This window comes from Mandrillus leucophaeus, unplaced genomic scaffold (assembly GCF_000951045.1).
Source record: "Mandrillus leucophaeus isolate KB7577 unplaced genomic scaffold, Mleu.le_1.0 Scaffold530, whole genome shotgun sequence".
Classification (NCBI taxonomy): domain Eukaryota; kingdom Metazoa; phylum Chordata; class Mammalia; order Primates; family Cercopithecidae; genus Mandrillus; species Mandrillus leucophaeus.
In genome coordinates, this window is record NW_012105698.1 from 564319 (window position 1) to 584594 (window position 20276).

General features: G+C 40.9%; 1 protein-coding gene across 2 annotated transcripts in view; it reads left to right on the top strand.

The window, feature by feature from the left end:
- Nucleotides 1-20276, top strand: part of DDX42 (DEAD (Asp-Glu-Ala-Asp) box helicase 42) — a 46972-nt gene that overhangs the window by 10978 nt on the left and 15718 nt on the right. For both annotated transcript variants that reach the window (XM_011997055.1, XM_011997054.1), the window contains 5 exons: nucleotides 2287-2523; nucleotides 7464-7614; nucleotides 13694-13755; nucleotides 15253-15289; nucleotides 16128-16277. In XM_011997055.1, the coding sequence (XP_011852445.1) occupies nucleotides 2303-2523; nucleotides 7464-7614; nucleotides 13694-13755; nucleotides 15253-15289; nucleotides 16128-16277 (621 nt within the window). In that variant the 5' untranslated portion in view covers nucleotides 2287-2302. The remainder of the gene's footprint in view (nucleotides 1-2286; nucleotides 2524-7463; nucleotides 7615-13693; nucleotides 13756-15252; nucleotides 15290-16127; nucleotides 16278-20276) is intronic.

Genomic DNA, 20276 nt, shown 5'->3' on the forward strand with positions numbered 1-20276 from the left:
ACTTGTTCCTAAGGAAATAATTGAAGGTGTGCACAAAGATGTAGCTATAATGATGTGTTTTGTAACATTGTGTTATTAGTATTACACTGTAAAGTAGTGAAGAAATAGATATCTATTGACATTAAACAATATCACAGTATATCATTAGATGAAGAAATCAGTAACTAAAATAGTATGTATAGTATGGTTTCAATTTTTAATTTGTGTGTATGTGTACACACATATGCATAGAAGTAGCAAAAAACAACAAAACTACGTATCTGGGAGAGGAAATTTCAGGTAATTTTAAATTTTGTTCTTTTTTGCTTTCTACTTTTCTGTAAAACTTAGGTAAATTGTGTCATTAAAAAGGGTTTTTGGGGGCCAGGTGAAGGGACTCATTCCTGTAATCCCAGCACTTGGGGAGGCTGAGGCGGGTAGATCACTTGAGGCGAGGAGTTCCAGACCAGCCTGGCCAGCATAGCGAAACCCCATCTCTACTAAAAATATAAAATATTGGCTGGACGTGGTGGTGCACACTTGTAATCCCAGCTACCCAGGAGGCTGAGGCATGAGAATCACTAGAACCCAGGAGACAGAGGTTGCAGTGAGCTGAGATTGGGCCACTGCACTCCAGCCTGGGCGACAGATTGAGACTGTCTCAAAAAACAAAAAAAAAAATGTTTTTTGGGCCAGGTACAATGGCTCATGCTTGTAATCCCAGCACTTAGGGAGGCAGAGGCGAGAGGGGGTCTTGAGGCTAGGAGTTTGAGACCAGCCTGGGCAACATCACAAGACCCTGTTCCTTTAAAAAAAAAAAAAAAAAAAAAAAGGTTTTTGGAGCCAAGACTAATGTAAGGTATTGTTTGTAAAATGATTTTATCAATACACAAGAAATTTCTTTGTAATTCCTAACCACAGGCTAACTGAATACTTCAGGCAACATGTCAGTGAATCATAGTTTCTTCCTGGATAGTGTTTCTGTTGGGCATTTGTTCAATAAATACATGGTTGATAGTACCTTTCCTTCAGGCATGAATACATAGATACTGTCTACAAATAACTGATCTTTTAAGTTTTGATTCTTTGATTCTTCCAGATGTCATTACCTGAGGATAACCTCTAGTTTTTGGGGAGTCTTGGCTGATAGCACCTCAGTCTTTCATATAAGGATGAAGATATTCAGTCTTTTTATATCTCCAATGACCTAGCACATATCAGATTCCCCAAAATATTTTTTTATGAGTATTTTTGTCAGCTTAATAAGATGTTAATTAGCAGGAAAATCCTTTTAGAGGGGATGATATTAAATACTGCATTCCGGTTTACATTGAGTCCCCAATAAAATTAAAACAATTCCTTCAGTGTTTTAGAAAATATAATCATTTGTTGAGGCTAGCATGGTGTGTATCTGAAATACAATGTCAACGTTTGTGGTTTTTGTTTTTGTTTTTGTTTTTTTAAGAGACAGGATTTCACTATGTTGCCCAGGCTGGAATACAGTGGCTATTCACAGGCAGGATCATAGCACACTGTAACCTTGAACTCCTGGGCTCAAGCAGTTTCCCTGCCTCAGCTTCCTGAATAGCTGGGCTGGAAATGAATCTCTTAATGAGATGGATGGGATTTTCTTTTCTTTTTTTTTTTGTTTTGTTTTGTTTTCTTTTCTTTTCTTTCCTTTCTTAGTATAAAAAGAGACAGTCTCTTTCTGTCACCCAGGCTTGAGTGCAGTGGCGTGATCATAGCTCAGTGTAATCTGGAACTCCTGGGTTCAAGTAGTCCTCCTGCCTAAGCCTCCCAAATAGTTGGCATTACTGGCCTGGGCCACTCTCCTGACTACAATGTTATAGTTTTAATTGAGAAGCTAAAGTTTAAAATAAAATTTTAGGTGGAGGTTGGAAGAGACATACAACTCAGTGGGGCTATACACTTTTTTTTTTTCCTTTTCTTTTCTTTTCTTTTTTTTTTTGAGACGGAGTCTCGCTCTGTCGCCTGTGCTGCAGTGCAGTGGAGCGATCTCAACTCACTGCAACCTCCACTTCTCGGATTCAAGTGATTCTTCTGCCTCTGCCTCCCAAGTAGCTGGGACCACAGGTGTGTGCCACCACGCCTGGCCATTTTTTGTATTTTTAGTAGAGAAGGGGTTTCACCATATTGTCCAGGCTGGTCTCCAACTCCTGACCTCATGATCTGCCTGCCTTGGCCTCCCAAAGTGCTGGGATTACAGGCGTGACCCACTGTGCCTGGCCCTTGGGGCTATACACTTTTTAAAGTTAAATTTATATTTGTGTATCTTATTCCTAACAGGTCAGTCATTGGCACCATGAACTGGAATAAAGGTGGTCCTGGCACTAAGCGAGGATTTGGCTTTGGAGGTTTCGCCATCAGTGCCGGGAAAAAGGAGGAACCCAAACTCCCACAGCAGTCCCACAGTGCCTTTGGGGCAACCAGCTCTTCTTCTGGATTTGGAAAGTCAGCTCCACCACAGCTTCCTTCTTTCTACAAAATTGGATCTAAGCGGGCCAACTTTGATGAAGAAAATGCGTAAGTGGTAATTCCTGGTGGTGTAGCAAAGTTTGGGCTTTGAGATATTCATTCTATCAGCAGAAATTGAGGCAAAGAAACTTTGTTTCTCAAATAATAATGACTTCTTAAGTTATGTGTCTTGCTGAATTCCATGGTTCCTAATAAGTTAAATTATTGGGTTTACTCATTTGTAAGGAATGTAATACCTGTGGGGTTACTTATACCTTTACTCATTCGGTGTTACGTCCTACTGGGCTGTTGCTCAATGTGGTATTAGAAGCCATTGAAACAGGCCAGGCATGGTGGCTCACACCTGTAATCCCAGCACTCTGGGAGGACGAGATGGGTGGATCATCTGACGTCAGGAGTTCGAGAACAGCCTGGCCAATATGGTAAAACCCTGTCTCTGCTAAAAATACAAAACATTAGCCAGGCATGGTGGTGGTGCACGCCTGTAATCCCATCTACTCAGGAGGAGGCTGAGGCAGGAGAATCGCTTGAACCCGGGAGGCACAGGTTGCATTGAGCCAAGATGGCGCCGTGGGACTCCAACCTAGGTGACAGAACAAGACTCCGTTTCCAAAAAAAAAAAGGCATTGAAACATAAATATGGCTGGAGAGTTTTATATAATTCATGTGGTTTTTGGTGGTCTCTCTTGTTTTTTTTTTTTGGAGGCAGAGTTTTGTTCTTGTCACCTAGGCTGGAGTGTAATGGTGCAATCTCGGCTCACTGCAACCTCCACCTCCCGAGTTCAAGTGATTCTCCAGCCTCAGCCTCCTGAGTAGGTGGGATTACAGGTATGCACTACCATGCCAGGCTAAGTTTTGTATTATTAGTAGAGACGGGGTTTCAGCATGTTGGCCAGACTGGTCTCTAACTCCTGACCTCCGGTGAACCACCTGCCTTGGCCTCCCAAAGTGCTGGGATTACACGCATGAGCTACTGCGCCGCATGAGCTACTGTGCCTGGTCTAGTGTTCTTTACTGCAGTCTTTTACTGACACCATATAAATTGTTTAGTAAACATAGGCAGTTGTCAAAATTGATGGAAATACAAGTTTGCTTCATCGCCGTGTTAGCCACGAAGGTCTGGATCTCCTGACCTCGTGATCCACCCACCTCAGCCTCCCAAACTGCCGGGATTACAGGCATGAGCCACCGGGCCCGGGCTACATCTAAGTCTTTAAAACTATTATGTTGAAACATCTGATAGTGGTAGAAAAATCTACTCACGTTTTTCCCATAGTTCTCATAATTGGTAAATGCTTTTTACCAATTACCATTTTTAACTTGCTGATATAATAATGTGGTTAGAAAAGGCTGGGATTTGAGGGGTTGAGTTCTAATTTCTATACAAAATACCTCTCTTTGCTGAATCTGAAGAAATCTCTTGTTGCTATTATTTCCAAGCTGATTCTGACACTGCTTCACTGCTTGAGGGTTTTTTTGGTTTGTTTGTTTGTGTTTTTGAGATAGGGTCTCTGTCACCCAGGCTGGAGTGGAGTGGTGCGATCAAGGCTCACTGTAGTCTCGACCTCCCAGGCTAAAGCAGTTAAGCAGTTCTCCCACCTCAGCCTCCTGAGTCACTGAGACCATAGGCACATGCCACCACACCCTGCTAATTTTTTATTCTTTTTTTTCTTCTTCTTTTTTTCCTTTTTTGAGATGGAGTCTTGTTGTGTCACCCAGGCTGGAGTGCAGCGGCGCGATCTTGGCTCACTGCAACCTCCACCTCCCAAGTTCAAGTGATTCTCCTGCCTCAGCCTCCCATGTAGCTGGGATTACAGCTGCCTGTCACCACACCCAGCTGATTTTTGTATTTTTAGTGTAAGCGGGGTTTCACCAGTTTGGCCAGGCTGGTCTCGAACTCCTGACCTCAGATGATCCACCCACCTCAGCCTCCCAGAGTGCTGGAATTAAAGGCCTGAGCCACCACGCCTGGCCAATTTTTTATTCTTTTGTAGAGACAGGGTCTTGCTTTATTGCCCAGTCTGGTCTGAAACTCCTGGGCTCAAGTGATCCTCCCACCTTGGCCTCCCAAAGTGCTGGGATTATAGGCACGAGCCACTGCACCCAGCAGATTTTAATTGGAAAAAAAAGCTTCTAAAAGACTGGAGTTTAATTTTTTTTTTTTTTTTTTTTTTTGAGATAGAGTTTCAGTCTTGTTGCCCAGGCTGGAGTGCAATGGCGTGATCTCAGCTCACCGCAACCTCTGCCTCCTGGGTTCAAGCGATTCTTCTGCCTCAGCCTCCTTAGTAGCTGGAATTGCAGACATGCGCTACCATGCCTGGCTAATTTTGTATTTTTAGTAGAGACGGGGATTCTCTGTGTTGGCCAGGCTGGTTTCAAACTCTCGACCTCAGGTGATCTGCCCACCTCGGCCTCCCAAAGTGCTGGGATTACAGGTGTGAGCCACTGCATCTGGTCAAAATATTTTGAAAGTACACAGCAGCATTTTAGAAAGCTGACATGTTATTTAGGAGTCAAATGGACAAGTAGTGTTTAACTTTTAGCAAAGTCAGAAATTACTCTAAACAGCAGTTAACCAGTTCAGACTACTTTTTCATTAGTTAAATAGAACACACTATATACAGGGGACTGAGGTGGAAAGACCACTTGAGCCTAGGAGTCTGAGGCTGCAGATAGCTGTGTTTGCATCACTGCACATCAGCCTGTATGACAGTGTGAGACTGTCTCTAAGAAAACAACCAACCAAAAACCTACTATATGAATGAATATGCATGAGTAATATGTGTATATGTGTATGCTATATATTGACGCATATATATTACGTTGTATAGTATATAGTGTGAATATGCTGTTGCTACATTAGTGTACATAACAGTTACTATATAAAGGAGTTTGCATAAACATATTTACTATATATTTTAGACGAGGCACAGTGGCTCACGTCTGTAATCCCGGCACTTTGGGAGGCCGAGGTGGGTCTATCACTTGAGGTCAGAAGTTTGAGACCAGCCTGGGCAACATAGTGAAACCCCGTCTCTACTAAAAATACAAAAATTGGTCCAGGCATGGTAGCTCACGCCTGTAATCCCAGCACTTTGGAAGGCCGAGGCAGGCAGGTTGCCTGAGGTCAGGAATTTGAGACCAGCCTGGCCAACATGGCGAAACCCCATCTCTACTAAAAATACAAAAATTAGCTGGGCGTGGTGGCAGTGCATATAATCCCAGCTACTTGGGAGGCCGAGGCAGGAGAATCACTGGAACCCAGGAGTCAGAGGCTGCAGTGTGAGTTGAGATCATGCCAGTGCACTCCAGCCTGGGCGACAGAGCAAGACTCCATCTCAAAAACAAAAAGACCACAAAAATTAACTGGGTGTGGTGGCGTGCACCTGTAATGCCAGCTACTTGGGAGGCTGAGGCAGGAGAATTGCTTGAACCTGAATGGCGGAGGTCGCAGTGAGTGCAGAGATCACACTGCTGCAAATGCAGCCTGGGTGATAGGGCGAGGCTGTCTCAAAAACAAAAAAGTATATTAGTCTATATTATTGTTACATATAGTCACAGTATTACATTAGTGTGTGTATATGTGTGTGTGTGTGTGTGTGTGTGTGTGTGTGTAGCATAACAGTTTAAGTTTTTAAAATAATTCCTAGGAAGATTTGAAATGCTTTAACTTTTTAAACTGCAGTTATTTATTTAAACTAATATTTGGTTATATTACTATTTGATTTTGAGATAGAGTCTGAACAATGGTTTAGTTTATAAAGAGCTGTATTGGCATCCTTTTCTGGAATGTTTGTTAAAGAGAAAGTGATACCTTATGCAGCCTTTAAAAATGTCCTTTCTGAATACTTAAGTAGTATCGTAAATTATTTTGGATTGAGCATGTATTTTCTTTTTTTTCCTTGTTTTTTGAGACAGAGTCTTGCTCTGTCGCCCAGGCTGGAGTGCCGTGGCACAATCTCAGCTCACTACAACCCCCACCTCCTGGGTTCAAGCAATTCTCCTGCCTCAGCCTCCCAAGTAGCTGGAATTACAGGCATGTGCCACCATGCCTGGCTAATTTTTTATTTTTAGTAGACACAGGGTTTCACCATGTTGGCCAGGTTGGTCTCAAACTCTTGACGTCAAGTAATCCACCTGTCTTGGCCTCCCAAAGTGCTGGGATTAGAGGTGTGAGCCACCACACCTGGCCTGAGCATTTATTTTCAATTCTGGAAGTTTTCTGTTGGTCCCCAGAAAATAGCCCAGAATTTCTGAGGTTTTTGGTCTTTAAAAGAATATCTCAAGTTTTTATTAAGGGTTATAAAGAATAAACAATTTCTAATGTTTCATTAAGTTTCCTTTTGGCTGTGCGCGGTGGCTCTCGCCTGTAATCTCAGCACTTTGGAGGCTGAGGCGGGCAGATCATGTAAGGGGTTCAAGACCAGCCTGGCCAACATGGTGAAACCCCTGTCTCTAGTAAAAATACAAAAATTAGCCAGGCATGGTGGCAGGTGTCTGTGATCCCAGCTACTAGGGAGGGCTAGGCAGGAGAATCACTTGAAACCAGAAGGTGGAGGGTGCAGGGAGCCGAGATTATGCCATTGCACTCCAGCATGGGTGACAAGCAAAACTCCATCTCAAAAAAAAAAAAAAAAAAGTTTTCTTTTTTCCCATAGCACAGCTCTTTAATATTTGTTATATTTGTCTAACAATGATCAGTAAGTTTGTACTGAAAACTCTTCTGTTTTAACAGAACTGGGAGTATGATTTGACCATATACTATTGAAATGGAGAATCTCTTGTGATTACTTTTTTGTAATATTGAAATTTTGCATGTATTAAGTAGTACTTAATTAGGTCATTAGCCAAAGCCTTGGAGGTCTTTAATTTGATCTACATTAAATCTCCTAATAGTAAGATATACTATAATAAAAATTTTGTTAAATGAAAGATTTACTGACCCCAAAGTAAACATTCACTTTACCAGTTTGCATTCTGATTCTCAGCTATTTTGAAGATGAGGAAGAAGACTCTAGCAATGTTGATTTACCTTACATTCCTGCTGAAAACTCACCAACTCGCCAGCAATTCCATTCCAAGCCAGTAGATTCTGACAGTGATGATGATCCCTTGGAGGCATTCATGGCTGAAGTGGAGGCAAGTATCAGCATGTTTCATTAAAATATTTAGCAGTTAGAAATAGATCAAGCTAACTTAGTACTTCAAATCTTACTCAAAATTTGTTTTCTGGTCTTTTTTTTTGTTGTAGTTTTTGAGAATTTTGCTCCAGTAGTTGATAGTTGCATATATCTACTTCCACTTGCCCTGTACTTTTGCGATGGTTGGTGGCTAGAAATTTGAACGTAACCCATGAACATGGTAGCTTTAGACGTATATGTGTGTATGTGTTTTATTTTAATAATCTTAGCATATTTTTGAATGGAATTAACATCTCATTCAATCTAGCATTTGTTAAGTACATATTTATGTAAAGTAATTAAACTTAAGGAACTTGCCAAAATTGTAAATTCTGTATTCTGTAGTTTTAAATGTTATTTATCAACATCCATGACCTCCCTGTAGAAATTTAACCTCATGACCACCTCCTTGAAACCCTTCTCACTAGGCTTTTGTGATTTTGTGTTACTTTCCTTTTTCATCTTTCTGACTTTTTTCTTTCGGTTTGTTTTTGTTTTATTATTATTTACTTTTTATTGTGGAAAAATTTAAACACATACAAAGATAGAATAATAAAATGAGCCTTCATGTACCTTCAACGAACTTTATTAGTTAACAACTTTTGGCCGCTTTTGTGTTATCTAATCTCTCCCACCACCGATTCTTTTCTTTTCTTTTCTTTCTTTTTTCTTTTTTGAGACAAAGTCTTGCTCTGATGTGGGCTGGCTAGAGTGTAGTGGTATGATCATGGCTTACTGCAGCCTCACACTCCTGACCTCAAATGGTCCTCCTGCCTCAGCCTCCTGAATTGCTGAGTTTACAGGTGTGCACCAACATACCCAGCTAATTTTTAAAGTTTTTATAGAGGTAAGGTCTTGCTTTGTTACCCAGATTGGTTTTGAACTTCTAACCTCAAGTGATCCCCTAGCCTCAGCCTCCCAAAGAGCTTGGACCATAGGCATAAGCCACTGTGCCAAATCCAATTCTGTTTTGGATTATTTAAAAATCTCAGACATACAATTTTATCCATCAGTATTTCTCTGAGAACACTCTTAAAAATTGCAACCACCATGTTATTGTTGCACCCAAAAAAACAAATCATTAAATATCCATCTGACTGTTATTTGTGATCCTTCTTGCCATCCTCCTCCAATTTTTCACATACAGAGGTCACTTTACAGCTCTCTATATTGATTACTGTATATAAGATTACTATCTTCGTTCTAGATGTGTATAAGAGATATATAAGATTACTATCTTCGTTCTTTATATATTCTTTGGTGACCTCATTTACTTTTAAAACTTTTCTGTGCATAATTTACGTTTTGAGTCCCATCTTTCGCTTTGATTTTGGTCCTGCTTTTCCAGAATTGTATTGGACTTTTTTACATGTGTCCCACTGGTACCTTAAACTCTATTCATCATCTTTTCCTCCTCAACAAGTCATTCTCTTATTTCTATGAATGACATTAATGGTCACATAGTCAACCTTAGCTTAAAACTGGCTTTAATTTCTTCCTTCACCACTGCCTCTTCATTTTTTTAGCAGATTATCAGGAATGCTTATTATTTAATTTAATCCTCAAAATAATCGTGGGAAATAGGCAGAAAAATGTATATATAAATAAAAATATTTAACTGATAATAAAACTGAGCCCTAAGTTAATTCAAATCGTTTGCCCCAAATCATATTGGTACTTAATGTGGCAGACCTGGAACTCAAATCTAATTTCTCTTGCTTAGTAGTCCTGAAGGTCTAGCTCTTTCCCATACATCATGCTGCCTTTCCTCTTCTCATTTGCCAAAATCTGTCCATCTTTATAATAGCTCTTGCATCTGTTCTTTCCTTTCTGTTGCCACTGTAGCCATCCTACTTTACATCCTTGTAAATTTTCTCCCTGCTTTAGTCTTTCTGCTGTCTTATTAGGTAGTATACAGCTGCAGGTTAATTAGACCAAAATATGTTTCTTTTCATAGTATTCTCCTTACTTAAAAACTGTCACTTTAGATGACTGGACATGGTGGCTCATACCTATAACCCCAGCATTTCGGGAGTCCCTTGAGTTCAGGAGTTCAAAACCAGCCTAGGCAGCATAGCAAGTGCCTGTCTCTACAAAAAATAAAATTCAGCCAGGTTTGGTGGCATGCTGCTGTAGTCCCAGCTGTTTGGGAGGCTGAGGTTGTAGTGAGCCATGATCTTGCCACTACTCAGCCTGGATGACAAGGTGAGACCCTTTCTCAAGAACAAAATGAAACCAAAAACTATCACTTTAGACTATGTGCCATAGCTCACACCTGTAACCCCCGGCATTTTGCGGGGCCAAGGTGGGAAAATCGCTTGAGGTTGGGCAGCATAGTGAGACCCTGTCTGTAAAAAAAGGAAAGAAAAAAAAATTGGCCGGGCATGGTGGCTCACGTTTGTAATCCCAGCACTTTGGGAGGCCAAGGTGAGTGGATCAGGATTTTGAGACCAGCCTGGCCAACATGGTGAAACCCCATCTCTACTAAAAATACAAAAAAAATTAGCTAGGCATGGTGGTGCACACCTGTAATCCCTGCTACTCGGGAGGCTGAGGCAGGAGAATCACTTGAACCTGGGAGGCAGAGGTTATAGTGAGCTGAGATGGCGCCATTGCACTCCAGCCTGGCAACAGAGTGAGACTCCATCTCAAAAAAAAAAAAAAGAAAAGAAAAGAAAAATTGTCACTTAATTGGTTATGAAATAAAATCCTTTCAGATTCCTTAGTTACTTGTCCTCAGCCAGAATACACCTCTCCTCCAAGGAAGCAGGGAAAGAAATAATCCAAGATTATTGTGTTTTTGTTTGGCCTAGACATTGCTTTTTTAAAATGTGAGCCAACATTTTTAGTATTGGGATTTTGTCTAATAGTCCAGGCTGTTGAACAATGGACGATCTGGCAGTATACTAAGCCTGTGTTTTTGTGTGGCAGAAAGAGGCTATTGCTGAGCAAATGGCTGCCTACATTAGACAAGTCATGCTTTTCCTTGCTCACCATAGTTACATCAATCCCTGTTTTCTTCTTAACGTTGAGGCCACTGTTTATAGAACCATTTGTCATTTCTCTTGCACTGTAATTTTTCTTTTCTTTTGAGACAGCATCTCTTGCCCAAGCCAGAGTGCACCATCACAGTTCACCGTAACCTCAAATTCCTAGGCTCAAGCGATCCTCCCGCTTCAGCCTCCTAAGTAGCTGGAACTACAGGTGCATGCCACCACACTCGGCTAATTTTTAGAAAATGTTTTTTCCTGGGCTATTCTCAAACTCCAAGCCTCAGGCAATCCTTCAACCTTGGCCTCTCAAAGTGCTGGAATTGTAGGTGTGGGTCTGTGCCCAGCCTCTGTATTGTAATTTTTCTTAGGGTGGAGAATTATGTTTCCGAACTTAGTTCTCTATCAGATATCAGAAAACAAAAGACTCAGGGTAATATAAGAAAAATTAGAGTACATTTCTGTAGAAGAATATGGCTACTTATTTATTTCCAGTTTGGTCTTTGAATTTCCCGTCTGATTTACAACAACTTAAGTTACTTACTGAAGAATATACACCTAATAGGTGGCAGAGCCAAAGTTCACCTCCAAACACCATATTCCTTATGCAGTATCATTCTGTATCTGAGTTCTTACAGTGTTGTATATTTCTGCCACTTACCAAACTATACAGGATACTTACCAAACACCCAGACTATTCAGGGCGTATATGTGTCTTGCAGCATAGTAGGTATTTAGTTAATATGTTAAGTGAATTGAGGTCAGTAGATCGAGACCATCCTGGCTAACAAGGTGAAACCCCATCTCTACTAAAAATAAAAAAAATTAGCCGGGTGTGGTGGCATGCGCCTGTAGTCCCAGCTACTCGGGAGGGCGAGACAGGAGGATCGCTTGAACCCAGGAGGCGGAGGTTGCAGTGAGCCGAGATCACGCCACTGCACTCCAGCTTGGGCGACAGAGTGAGACTCAATCTCAAAAAAAAACCAACAAAAAACTGTTAAGTGATTTACCCTAGGAGTAAAGGCAGTAAATGAATTGTCATCTTTGAGATGTGTGGTATGCGTTGTTTTCTTCTTCATCTTCTGAGATACGGAGATTTCCTAATGGGCTACGTTTCCCAGAGAATCGGGGCTGATTATTTCTTGAGGGATCCCTAGTGATGAATTAAAAAAAAAATTAGCTCTTGATTTTCCAGTTTTAAATGTAGATTTATGGTAGTACAAACTGGCATAGCCCTTTCTGAGTGAGAGTATCCAAGAATGGGCTAAATTATTTTGCTTGGCGTTTTTTTTTGTTTGTTTGTTTTTGGTTTTTTGGGGGATAGAGTTTCGCCCTTGTTGCCCAGGCTAGAGTGCAATGGCACAATCTCAGCTCACCACACCTTCCGCCTCCTGGGTTCAAGCGATTCTCCTGCTTCAGCTTCCTGAGTAGCTGGGATTACAGGCATGTACCACCATACCCGGCTAATTTTGTATTTTTGGTAGAGACGGGGTTTCTCCATGTTGGTCAGGCTGCTCTTGAACTCCCGACCTCAGGTGATCTGCCCGCCTTGGCCTCCCAAGTTGGTGGGATTACGGGCGTGAGCCACCGCACCCAGCCCAGATGTCAAATTTTATAGAAAGTATTAACTTTTCTAGTGCTTGAACTAGATGAAAATTTATTTTTAGCCAGTGTTCTGAAAAAGGATTTATGTAGGCTTAAACAATATGTTCTTCCACTGTTGGTGACCTGTTTCTTATGTTGCATTGCTTATGTCATCTTCAGTTTATAGTCTTAAATATATCTTATAGCTAGTTCAGTCCTCTGAAAAGTAGGTTGTTTGTATGCAGTGCTTCTCTTTGAAACAATTTATCTTCATCAGGAACATTTGGTTTGATAGAACACCTTATCATGCCACAGTATGTATAGTGGCATTTAAAAAAATCTGAGATTGCCGGAAAAACTCATGGTGCTTTTATAGTGAGGAAAAGTTGTGTAGAATGTGAGAAAAATCATTTAATTCTTCTGACCGTGATTTTCAAATGTATAATACAAACGATTAATTTTGATCAGTGATCATCAATTTGCGGTATATAAAAATTGCCTAGGCCGGACACGGTGGCTCACGCCTGTAATCCCAGCACTTTGGGAGGCAAAGCAGGTGGATCACCTGAGGTCAGGAGTTCGAGACCATCCTGACCAACATGGAGAAACCCCATCTCTACCAAAGATACAAAATTAGCCGGGCGTGGTAGTGCATGCCTGTAATCCCAGCTACTCAGGAGGCTGAGGCAGGAGAATCGCTTGAACCTGGGAGGAGGAGGTTGCTGTGAGCCAAGATGGTGCCATTGCACTTCAGCCTGGGCAACGAGAGCGAAACTCTGTCTCAAAAAAAAAAAAAGAATTGCCTATGAAAAATGTAAAAACTACCCACATGTAACTCACTCACTCCAGCCCCAAGGATTCTGATTTGTAGGTGTAGAGCAAAATTTTCAGCCTTGAGACTATTGTCATTTGGCGCTGGATAATTATTTGTTGTGGGGCTGTCCTGTGTATTGTTGTTTAGTAGCCATCCTTGGCCTCTACAAACCAGTACCATCAGCTGTACCACCCCCAAAATTAAAAATGTCTCCAGACATTGCCAGATGTTGCTGAGGGGCAAAATTGTCCCAGATTGAGAGCCACCTTTCCAGAGTCAGATGTTTGTGGTCTTAAGCTACACTTTGAGGAAGGCTTATCTGCCTGAATTGAAAGCACTTTACATCTGTAATTTTATCATTAGCTTAAAGCAACTAAAGGTTATGTATTTGTGAAGCAAGCATTTTTGTTCATTTTTCCATGTGTGGCACATTATTACAGATAAAAATTGTGCAGTCCATATACAGCCAAGTTTATAGAGCATTTAGTTATTTCTCTTTGAAAAATAACTGTCGAAATGCAATTTGATGGCATCAAAATGCACTTGTCAAGCACATAGCTAAAGTTATTATGGCACTTGTTCCAATCTAAAAATTGTTTCTTTCAGTGTTTTTAGTTGATGTCATTCTATACAGCCTTTTGTTTTATTAGGATCAGGCAGCTAGAGACATGAAGAGGCTTGAAGAAAAGGACAAAGAAAGAAAAAACGTAAAGTAAGTTGTTTTCTTCTCCTTCACAAAGGTTACATGAAAACCGCTAAAGTATTGCAAAGCCTATTCCCCCAAAGTTTATAGACAAAAAATACTGAAGTACACTTGTGTACTTTACTTGAAGTTATTCCTGTATCTTGAATACTTTTTTAAGAATAGAGATGGTAACAGTCTTTGCATTTGGAATAATTGAAAAGCATTCAGTTTGGTAGAATAGTATTTGGTCTTTGACTATAAATAGTTGTTTAGTAAGCACAAGGAATGAATTATAGTAGCATTTAGGGGAGCATAATTACTAAAATTTGGGCTCATTGTTCTGAGTTTGTCTCATAATTAATATAAAATAGGTTAATGCCTATATGGTTGATTATGAGAAGTAATGGCAACTGTATCATGAAAACTATGTACAGTTGAACCTTTGAACAACACAGGTTTGACTGCATGAGTCCACTCATGGGGATTTTTTTCAACCAGCACAGATGGAAAAATAATATTACACAGTATAAAAACCTGTGTATAAGGAGGGCTGTAATAATACCTAATTTTATTTAGGGAGTGACATTGTGCTGTAGCAGCCGTAGTCAGAACTTGAAGTACTTTATTTTCTGGGAAAGAGAAGTCTACTCTTTGCCTTGATGAATAAACTCCTAAGGCTTTTTCTGCCAGGCATGGTTGGACTTTTTTCTCCCTGTGCTTGGCCGTCCGTGCTTCAGTCCCTTACCAGGGTTTCTGTTCCGTATGGAAATTTAGCTGTGGTTTTGGTATTCACTGCATGTTGTATCCCCTTCCACCTGCCCTACACTGGTGGTGTTGCTTGCTGGTTGCCTTAGGAATAGCAAGTGCTCTAGGTTAGGTAGAAAGTCTGATTAGAAATAGATGGTTGTGGGAACGGAGCAACCGTATTTTCTCTATAGCTCCTGAGAGATACAGTAAGTGGTGATGATCCCCTTCTCCGTGTGAGCTGTTTAATAAGAGTTTTATTCCCAAACTCATAAAGGAGTTAATGTAGTTTTCTCTTTGTCCCCATCCCTAAGGTAACTGCTTTTGTCTGAAAACCATTTACCCTAGAGCTAGAAATTTTGGGGACAATAAGAAGGTTGGGACCTTTTTTCTAGTGTATGCCAAATCCAATATTTTTTTTTCTTTTTAGTCTGAAATGCTTTTCACAACTGCATTGTTTGTTGTATGGATTCACAAAACTAGGACCATTTGCTATCTGTCTTCAGAAGGTTTTTACGTCTGATATTCTTGTTGGTAACTGCTGTTTCTGGGGGTATCGTATCATCCCATTTAAAATAAATGCAAACTGCAGATTATAGAGTGAAGCTACACATATATATATAATGGGTGGATAGTTTACAGTGTGCTCATTGCTGCTTTGTTATTGTTAGTGTTGAGAGTTCCTGTGCTGTGTGGAATTCAACACTAATCTGCTGTAAGAATGGAGCTGGGTATGTGGAACATTTGCAGGGAAGTTTGTTTCTCCGCTTGTTTTTCCAGGGGTATTCGAGATGACATTGAAGAGGAAGATGACCAAGTGAGTTCCTATGCAGTATTTCTATCTTTTATTTTTATCCACAAAGTCTATACTGAGGACAAGCTAGAGCTTGCCTTCACTCAAAATGGCCATTCCTGACATTCAGCAAGGAATGTCATTTGATTTGCTCCTCTTGTACCTGTGTGACCAATTGGTAATACATAGATTCACATGGCTTTCCCCCATATTGAAGATGGAATTTTTGATCAACTATGACATCCAAAGCAGATACGAGCTTTATTCAGCTTGCTTCTTTTTAAATCCAAAATTAATGTTTATTCTGATAAATCAAGTAGTAGTGTAGTGTGGGACCTATGGATGGCCTCTGGTAACATCTAACCTCTATCTCTTAGAGTCCTGTTTGTGGTTCTTGTATTTCAAGCTGGAACGTTAATGACTGTCCATTAGTCTTTTTTTCCCCATTGTTCAGTTGCGGAGTGATGAGAATCAGAGTGAGTGGTAGCCCTTTCCAGGTTTGTGACCTTTCTAATTAGTGTTAACTTCCAAACTTGGATTGTTAAAGCCACAGCATGTGTTCTATGGCTCTGGGCAGGGTTGGTAGACACCCCACTCCAGGAAGGCTGTGGAACAGACAGATTTATAAGTCTTCTATTAAACAAGTTGCAACATTTAGTAGTACTAACTGTTTAATTCGTTTCTTTTGGTTGTTCTTCTAAATATTGCTATTATTAAAGGAATCATTGCTAGTAAGGGCCTTGCCTTACTTGGTAGGTATTTTAACTGTGCAGTCATCTGGTACACTGTGTGCGCTAATTACAGGAGCAGAAACATTCTCAATTGTACTTGGGTGTGATTATGTTCTTGTGCTTTCCTGCAGGAAGCTTATTTTCGATACATGGCAGAAAACCCAACTGCTGGTATGGTTCAGGAGGAAGAGGAAGACAATCTAGAATATGATAGTGACGGAAATCCAATTGCACCTACCAAAAAAATAATTGATCCTCTTCCCCCCATTGATCATTCAGAGGTATGGTATTTCTTGCTGAATTTTACTCTTGTTTCAAGCTGATACTTTACTTCAGCTTTAACATTTAGATTTTCCCAATACTGGAATACTCTTACATCATGAGCGTATGCATCTTGTCATCTCTACTGGTTGAGCCACAAATTCCATGAGGCTTTATAGCCTATCTTGTTCAAAAGTATAGCCAAATCACTTACATTTGACTTTAGAATTAAAACATTTTTTTTCAAGTAATTATACTTGTTTTCCAGAACCAATACTTACCATCTTTCTCTCTCTCTTTTTCTTTCTCCTTCTTTTTTTCTTTCTTTCTCCCCTTTCCTTCCTTTCCTTCCTTTCTTTCCTTTCTTTCCTTCCTCCCTTCTCTTCCCTTTCCTCCTAACTTTCTTCCTTCCTTCCTTCCTTCCTTCCTTCCTTCCTTCCTTCCTTCCCTTCCTCCCTTCCTTCCTTCCTTCCCTTCTTCCCTCCCTCCCTCCCTCCATTCTGTTCCATTCCGTTCCCTTCCCTGTCCCCCAGGCTGGAGTGCAGTGGCACGATCTCAGCTCACTGCAGTGCTGCCTCCTGGGTTCAAGCAATTCTGCCTGCCTCAGCCTCCCGAGTAATTGGGATTACAGGTGCCCACTACCATGCCTGGCTAATTTTTTAAAAATATTTTTGGTAGAGACGGGGTTTCACCATGTTGGCCAGGCTGGTCTTGAACTCCTGACCTCAGGTGATTCCCCTGCCTCGGCCTCCCAAAGTGCTGGGATTATAGGCGTGAGCCACCACACCTGGCCGTGGCATCTTTCTTTCAAACTGGGAATGCTTGGGGCCTGTGTTTACTCTTTGTTGTTGTTGTTGTTGTTGTTGCTATATTGCCCAGACTGGCCCCAAACTCCTAAACTCAAGCAATCCTTTCACTTCAGCCTCCTGAGTAGCTGGGACTATAGGTGCATGCCGCTGCACCTGGCATGCATTTATTTTTTTGTTTATTTTTTTTCCAGACGGAGTCTCGCAGTGTTACCCAGGCTGGAGTGCAGTGGCTCAGTCTTGGCTCACGGCAGTCTCCGCTTCCTCGGTTAATTTTTAGTAGAGATGGGGTTTTACCGTGTTGACCAGGCTGGTCTCAAACTCCTGACCTCAAGTGATCCACCCACCTCGGCCTCCCAAAGTGCTGGGATTACAGATGTGAGCCACTGTGCCTGGCCACATTTGTTTTTTTAATTGCTATAAATTTTTACTGTTGGTCCCAGATCTGGGGCAGATGAGAGGCTATTTCTTCAAAGTGGAACCAGTAATTACAGGATCCTTAAGGAATGAGGACATCAGTATACCCACTTGAAAAAATATCAGTGTTTCATCCAGGTTAAATATCAGCCGAGATCTCACATATACTAATGATTCTAGATCTAGAGCAGTGGTTCTCAGTGTGGACCAAGAACCCCTTTCAGGGAGCCTACAGAGTCCAAACACTTTTCATTATACCAAGATTATTTTCCTTTGTTACTGCATCAACATTTGCATTGTTGGTGTAAAAGCAGTGATAAGTAAAACTGCTGATGCCTTAGCATGAATCAAGCCAGTGGCACCAAACTGTTCTAGTAGGCATGTTCTCCGTTCTCAGACCATTGCAGTTAAAAAAAAAAAAAAGACCAGTTTCACTCAAGAATGCCCTTATGAAACAGTAAAAATTATTAAAATCATGATCCTAGATCTACATGTCTTTTTATTCTGTGTGATAAAATGGGAAGTACGCATAAAGCATTTCTGTTGCGTACCAAAATATGATAGCCATTTCAAGGAAAAGCACTTAATGTGTTTGAGTTGTAAGGTGAACTAGCCACTTTTTTTCATAGAACACCACTTTCACTGGACAAAATCAATGACACTTCAAGGAAAACAATTGAAAGTGTTTATTACCAATGATAGACATTCACGCTTTCGGCCAGAAGCTCACGCCTAAATTTCAACACTTTGGGAGGCTGAGGTGGGTAGATCACTTGAGCTCAGGAATTTGAGAGAAGCTGGGCAACTTGGTGAAACTCCATCTAAATTTTGTTTTTTAATAACAAAATTCAGGCTGGGTGCGGTGGCTCATGCCTGTAATCCCAGCACTTGGGAGGCCGAGGCGGGTGGATCATCTGAGTTCAGCAGTTCAAGATCAGCCTGACCACCATGGAGAAACCCTGTCTCTACTAAAAATACAAAATTAGCTGGGTATGGTGGCACATGCCTATAATCCCAGCTACTCGGGAGGCTGAGGCAGGAGAGTCACTTGAATCCAGGAGGCAGAGGTTGCAGTGAGCTGAGATCATGCCATTGCACTCCATCCTGGGCAATAAAAGCAAAACTCCATCTCAGAAAAAAAAAAAAAAAAGTCAAGCTTTCAAGCAAAACTTAGAATTTGGAAAACTTATATCTACCACAGTAGGCTTGATAGCTTTTCAGTACTTAAAAGTTGTGACAAAATTGATGGTGATATTAATAACTGATTTTTAATATAATGAAATGTGTTAACATTTGGATGATCTGTATGTAACCTCGGCGAACCAGTGTTTTCCAAATGATCTACATATGACATTACAAAGTCAAGCATGAATGAAAGCTCAACTCAAAATACATGATAGACAAATGGATTATAATGTTACAGAGTGTAAAAACTTCAGTAATATGGTTTCTGATTACACAATGAAAATAACTTTTAGGAAATGACCACTTGTCAAGTTTTAGTGTAAAATAAAAAGTATCTGAAAAGGGCTGGATGCAGTGGCTCATGCCTATAATAATTCCAGCACTTTGGGAGGCCAAGGCGGGCAGATCACTTGAGGGCAGGAGTTCGAGACCAGCCTGGCCAACATGGTGAAACCCCGTCTTTGGGATTGGTGGCAGGCATCAGTAATTCCAGCTACTCGGGAGGCTGAGGCAGGGGAATCACTTAAATCTTGGAGGAGGAGGTTGCAGTGAGCTGAGGTCGTGCCAGTGCACTCCAGCCTGAGCGACAGAGGAGACTCTTATCTCAAAAAAAAAAAAAAGAAAAGTATCTGAAAAGGCTACTAAAATACTCTCCTCCCTTTTTCAACTACGTATTTTTTCTTTTCTTTCTTTGAGATGGAGTCCTGCTCTGTCACCCAGGCTGGAGTGCGGTGACGCGACCTTGGCTCACTGCAACCTCCTCCTCCTCCCAGGTTCAAGGAATTCTCCTGCCTCAGCCTCCCGAGTAGCTGGGACTACAGGCGTGTGCCACTCTGCCCGGCTAATTTTTGTATTTTTGGTAGAGATGGGCTTTCACCATGTTGGCCAGGCTGGTCTCGAACTCCTGACCTCAAGTGACCCATCTGCCTCAGTTTCCCAGAGTGCTGGGATAACGGGTATGAGCCACTGCTCCTGGCCTGGAGGCCAGATTTTCTTATAGGCTTAAATAAAACCAAGCTATTGCAACAATTTGAATATTGTATGAGCTATTTAAGTTAGACATTAATAAAGAGATTTGTGAAAATACAAGACAGTGTCACTCTTCTTGCCAATTTTTTTTATGTATCCAGAATTATGATTTTTTTTTAACTGCCTATAGAATGCTTATATTTTTCTTAAAAAAGAAGTTTAAGAGCCAGGCATGGTGGCGCATGCTTGGAGTCCCAGTTACTGGAGAGGCTGAGGCAGGAGAATCACTGGAGCCCAGGAGTCTAGCCTGGGCAACATAGCAAGACCCTGTCACTGAAAAAAAAATTTTTTTTATAAAAAATAATTTAGCCAAATTGATAGGTGGTGGTGTGCTTATGTTTTGTATACCTAGTACAGTAAGCTATGAAAAGAATAATAGAAGTGACTACTACTCTCTCTGGAATTGGAAATGCTTGGCCATACATTTTTTAAAAGTTACAAACAACTCCATGTTTTTAAACAGAATAGAACTCCCTCTAAAAGCAGAACTATCTCCAAAAGAAATATTAGGAATGTTTTTAAATGCTTAGAGCTAGGTTAAACAGCTTAATTCAAAACATATTTAAATGTTATATGGTGAAA